At 34.9% G+C, this 6,000-nt stretch overlaps 1 protein-coding gene across 1 annotated transcript in view; it reads left to right on the forward strand.

The window, feature by feature from the left end:
• LRRIQ1 (leucine rich repeats and IQ motif containing 1) overlaps positions 1-6,000 on the forward strand; it is a 172,815-nt gene that overhangs the window by 3,304 nt on the left and 163,511 nt on the right. Inside the window, 3 exon segments of the mRNA XM_007459063.1 lie at positions 2,612-2,703; positions 3,913-4,030; positions 4,576-4,799. Coding sequence (XP_007459125.1) covers positions 2,612-2,703; positions 3,913-4,030; positions 4,576-4,799 — 434 coding nt within the window.

Here is a 6,000-nt window from a genome sequence, read left to right on the forward strand (position 1 = left end):
TAGAAAATTATAAGATCCCATGTATGTAGCTGTAATCAAATAAGTTTGATAGTCTCAATGAATAGAATAATTTTCTAAGAAAATTCAAATTATCAAAATTGCTTGATAAAGGAGAAAACATTATTAAATCAATAATTTGGCTGAAGGTGGAAAGAGATTTCTTCTCAAATGTCGTTAGGAACTAGGGATAATTTCGCAATTGAATTATTCCAATCCATCAAGGAGCAAAAAAATCTGCAGATTATATAATATTTCATTTATAAAAAACTACACATTTTATTTTTTTACTTTTATTTTTATTTTTTTTTGCGGTACGCGGGCCTCTCACTGTTGTGGCCTCTCCCGTTGCGGAGCACAGGCTCCAGACGCGCAGACTCAGCGGCCATGGCTCACGGGCCTAGCCGCTCCACAGCATGTGGGATCTTCCCGGACCGGGGCACGAACCCTTGTCCCCTGCCTCGGCAGGCAGACTCTCAACCACTGTGCCACCAGGGAAGCCCAAAACTGCACATTTTAAATACAAAACTGTGCAAGCCTCACATACACATACATAAGAGAAACTGAGGCTAATTTTATTTATGAATATGGATGTACTGATTAGGGCTCTCATTTTTAGACAAAAGCTGTTTTAGCTACTTTAAGCAGTAAGGTTTTGGGGAGTATTTGTGTAAAACAAACAGTGGCTTAAAATAACAATATGTTGTTATCTTTTATATAGTTCTGTGGCTTGACTGGCCTTGGCTAGGCAGCTCTTGCTTGCATTTCTTATGCATTTACAGTCAGATGTTGATTAGGGCCACAGTCATCTGAAGTCTTTACTGGATTGGAATTCTAAGATGGCTCACTCAGATGACTGGCAGTTGATGTTAATTGCTGGCTGGGAGTTCAGTTGGAGCTGTCAGCTGGAGGCACCTATGTGGTCTCTCCCTATGGCTTGCATGGCACCTGGATTCAGAGAAAGAGCATCCTGTGAACAAAATATCAAGAGTCTAAGATGGAACCCTGTAAAGATTCATATGACTTATTCTCAGAAGTCATGCAACATCACTTCTGCTACATCCTGATGGTTACATAGGGTCAGCACAGATTCTGTGCAGGAGGGGGCTACACAGGGTATCATACCAGCAAGTGTGGGAGTGACATCTTTGGAGACTAGCTGTTACAATAAATAACAGAATTGTTAATAGAACTGAAGAAACAGATTCTAAGCTGAACATCCAAAATGTGGAAAATATACATGCAAGTACATTGTAGAACTGGGCTGCAGCAGGAGCTGCTGATATAATAAAGAAATTCAGAGACATTAATCCTCTACTATACCCTGCTGTCACCAACCCAAAGCACCCTCTATTATAGTCTGAGCCAGAAAAATGAAAATCTCTCTCTCTGCCTTTCTTCACACATAATATTTTTATGAAAATAAAGACTGGGTGCCGTGGTGGCACAGTGGTTAAGAATCTGCCTGCCAATGCAGGGGACACAGGTTCGAGCCCTGGTCCGGGAAGATCCCACATGCCGCGGAGCAACTAAGCCCGTGCACCACAACTACTGAGCCTGCGCTCTAGAGCCTACAAGCCAAAACTACTGAGCTCATGTGCCACAACTACTGAGCCCGTGAGCCACAACTACTGAGCCCACGAGCCACAACTGCTGAAGCCTGTGTGCCCAGAGCCCGTGCTCCACAGCAAGAGAAGCCACTGCAGTGAGAAGCCTGCGCACCGCAATGAAGAGTAGCCCCTGCTCGCCGCAACTAGAGAAAGCCTGCGCGCAGCAACGAAGACCCAATGCAGCCAAAAATAAATAAATTAATTAATTAATTTAAAAAAAAAGAAAAGAAAGACTTACACAAATGTATCAATTGGCAGAACCTAAATCACCCTCAGAAACCTAGCTTCAAAGGCATCTAGAGAATGTTATTTTTGCTTTTCAGCTCTCACATAAGAAAACATGCCAGAGAGGTTGTGTATTGGTGTTGAAAAAGAAAATCTATAATAATAGACAAAATAGGTGTGAATAGTCGGTTAATTAGCAGAATGGTCGTCTGTAAAAAATAGTTTACTACTAGGGAACATTACCATGATAAAACATGTCAATTGAATAAGGAAAAGAAACATAACTACATCTGCACAGATGATAAAAACACAATAAAATTCAACAAAAACAAAAAATTGGGAATGAAAGTTTACTTCATTCACATGTTAATAATTGTAATCTTTTAAATTAAGACTTTTATTAAAGCATTTTCAGTATCTTGTGCTGAAAGATTATATTGCTAGTTTGTGGCAGGTAGAATTGAACTTTTGTTGGTTTCTAATCAAGGTGTCATTGTGATATTAAACACAGCATTATTCTGTGTACATGGAAAATGAACTTCAGTCTAGAATATGAAAGGTGATAAAGAGCTCTAAAAATCTGTTATTTTTATTTTTGAATAAAGATTAAAGATTTCCTATGTCCTTTGTTCTTCAGTATTTTCCTATTATTTTGAGTTACTGATCAAGAATATGCTGTGGTAGAACTAGAGGTTAAAGGATAATGAAATAGTTTGGGATTTTAACATGTTGTGTCCTGCTCTAATATTTAAAGTTATAATATTTCTTTCTGTTTATAGGCTATGATTATGGAGCAGTTTCTAATAATCATATGCATTTAAGGATAGAATTACGAACTGAATGTAAAGAAAATCCAGAACAATTAATGAAGGTATATGTTGTTTGACTTAAAGTACTCAATATTACAGTTAGAAATTTACCTTTACCTCTCACGTAGCATTTAAAGTTCACTGGCTTAAAAATTAAATTATTTTAAGCTAATAATTTTTGGATTTATTTCCTCCTCTGGCGTATAATATAAAACAATACAAAATTCAATCTTTAAAAATATTAGAAATAGTGACTTGAACCATCAATACTTGGGAATTTAATGTAGACAAGAGAGCAGAACTATATTGAATAGTATTTTTTCCCTAAAAACTCCAAGTAAAACAATGAAATATACTCTAATATTATTACTTTGCTTAGGAATGTACTATGATCCAGTGGAGACTTTAAATACCCTGTGGAAACTTTAAACGTAGAATATCTTATGTTAGTTTTTTTTTTTTTTTTAATGGTAAAACAGAAACATCCGTAAAAAAATAAGAGTAAAGGAGAGCCTAGCATTTTTGGGTGAAACTCCCTGAAATGTATTTAAGAGAAAACCTCTTGCACAGGTTCAGCATCTTGAAATCATTTTTACTTCTCATTTTACCCAACTCTAATTTTACCTTACTGTATTCTTGCTCTCTGTGTATTTAGCATAATGTGAAAATTACTTGTATGTATGTTTCTTACTCTCTTTTTTGGTAACCCTCAAACCTGAACTATATTAATTTTGAATTATCATATTGCTACTTCAGTGGAATAGATATCCTGTACCTTTCAAGCTAGAATATATAGAAGTATAATTATGGAAAAGTATTAATCAAAATTATAACTTGTGTGTAAGTCAGTACAAATTAGAGAATAGTTCTGTTTTAAAAACATACTGAATATATTAGCAATTTGTATATGTGAGCTATTGCTGCAGATAAGAAATATAGAAAGGTATGAGGAGAAAAACACATATTAGTAGAAACATTTTGACATGATTATTAAGCAGTTTAATTGAATATTGTAAGTAAATCTTAGAAAGTAATTAGAATTCTGAAAAACATTAGGAGGGTAAAACACAGTGCGCTTGCATAGAAAAAACATTTTTCTTCACCATAAAGAGAATAATTATCAATATGCTATATAGAATTGTATTTGAGAGTGATTTGAAGTAAATAAAGTTCTAGATATGTGTATGTAAATACTTAATACATTATTAAAATAATAGCTTTACTCTCTATTTTGTTTTTCTTTAATCACTGGTACTTTTTTAACCTCTTAGATGTTATCTGAAATAGAAAAAGAAGAATTTCTGAGAAGTAAAACTCATTGTGGCAGTCTTGATTCTGTTCCAGAGCCTGATTCTTGTGATTTGCCTGTGGATGAACATGTTTTGCCAGGTGGACTAAATTGCTTGGTGATATTTATGATAAGTTTTATGTGATTGACCTTAATTATCTGAAAAAAATGTAGACAGTTTTCTTTTGACATTTAGAAGAATATAGTCACAATATTTGAAAAATATTGTGTACTTGCTATGCTTATTTAATTACATGTTCTCATAGTTTTTTTTATGACTCCTAATTTAACTTCATGTAAGTAGAGTTAAAAATTTTCCACATATATAGCTGACTGCAATAGATATACGCAGACCTGAATTTTTTAAGTGTCTCTTAACTGTGTTCCTTATGTATCCCTTAACTACACACGTGCACACACACACACACACATACATTATGTTTTTATAGAAGTCTTATGGAATAGTTTAAGGCAAGTTATGTGACTTCTTTATTGATGCAATGGAATTTACATGTATTTTGCATACTATTACTTTTACTTTGGTAATATATTGACATTATTTATTTATTTTGAAATTACTTTTAAACTTTGCACTGGATCAGTTTTGACTGTTTTGATTTAAAAATTTTTCTCCTCATGAATACAGATGATGCTGATATAAATTTCGGATACTGTGAAGTGGAAGAAAGATGTAGGCAGTCCTTTGAGGCTTGGCAAGACAAACAGAAAGAGCTAGAAGACCAAAAGAAACAAACTCTCAAAGCTCAGAGAGATAGAGAAGAAAAGCAGTTTCAACAAGAAGAAGAAAAAAGACATTACTGGATGAAACAGTTTGAAGTTGAAAAGAAGAAATTGGAGAATATTCAGAAGGTAAGGTTTTTTTATTTTAATTTTTGTTTTTCATACATTTTTAAAAATCAGTATCTACTTCTGAACGGTATTGATGTTTTGGTTTATGGTGCGAATTGAGCTCCATTCTATGGGTTTTAATTAGTCCTAATAATCAAAGCAGTTGACTGTGGATTAACAGTATTAATATGGACTCCTTGCCTAGTTTTCATGAAATTCATTAGAATTTCAGGTACTGCTTTGAAACTTCATAGTTTCAAAGATTGTCCTAAAAAAGCTGATATTTACTACATAAGTTGTTACTTTTTTACACCCTTCTAATCATAGAAAAAGGCAATAGAATTTTCTCAATCATGTAATGTCCTTGCTATGTGTTCTGATATCTAACAATTATGTAAAACATATTTGGTTGAAGTGGTTTAGCCATGTAGGTGATGGTATGTGCCTCTTTCCCATAATTGAGCTAATTCCTGGGACTAGAAATTTTTTGGTGTCAAGGAGTTTTGTGTTGTTTTCATTACTGTTTCCTCCCAGCTGCACCTCAGGTGGTCCTCATCCTCAGGTCATGGTAGTGGCATATTGAGAAACTGGTGGATTTCTAGGACCTACTTGTGGGCCATTAGCCCCCTTAGAATGTATGGATAACAGGCAGGACTTACATCTCTTGTTTTACATTACTAAGGTTGCCTTATATATTACTCACGACTTACTAGTTTGAGTGTTCCATATAGAGAACTTTAGCATGTAGTCACAGAGGCAGTTCAGGGTATTCAAGCCTCCAATGTTGAGTACATTGCATTTCCTGATTATATAGAAAATAAATAAATTAAAAAGTGATAATATTGTTGAAGCAGCTTGGCCATGGCTTTTTCTAATAGTAAGCTATGAATGTTTAGCTTTCTTTTAGTTATATTTTCCTTTCCACAGACCAGATTAGTCATTTCCAAAAGTCAGACGCTTTTTTTTTTCAATTCTGGAGTAGGAGTGAATATAATGTAGATTCTTAGAGAAGTGTTTGCTGGCTTGTGGTAAAACGTATTTTTGCTATTGGTTGTTAGTGATATTTTCAAATATTTTCTAAAAAAATATCTGATTTTTTTTTTTTTTTTGCGGTACGCGGGCCTCTCACTGCTGTGGCCTCTCCTCTCCCGGCGGAGCACAGGCTCCGGACACTCAGGCTCGGCGGCTATGGCTCACGGGCCTAGCCGCTCCGCGGCATGTG

The sequence above is a fragment of the Lipotes vexillifer genome, unplaced genomic scaffold, assembly GCF_000442215.2.
Source record: "Lipotes vexillifer unplaced genomic scaffold, Lipotes_vexillifer_v1.1 scaffold210, whole genome shotgun sequence".
NCBI classification, from domain to species: Eukaryota; Metazoa; Chordata; class Mammalia; order Artiodactyla; family Lipotidae; genus Lipotes; species Lipotes vexillifer.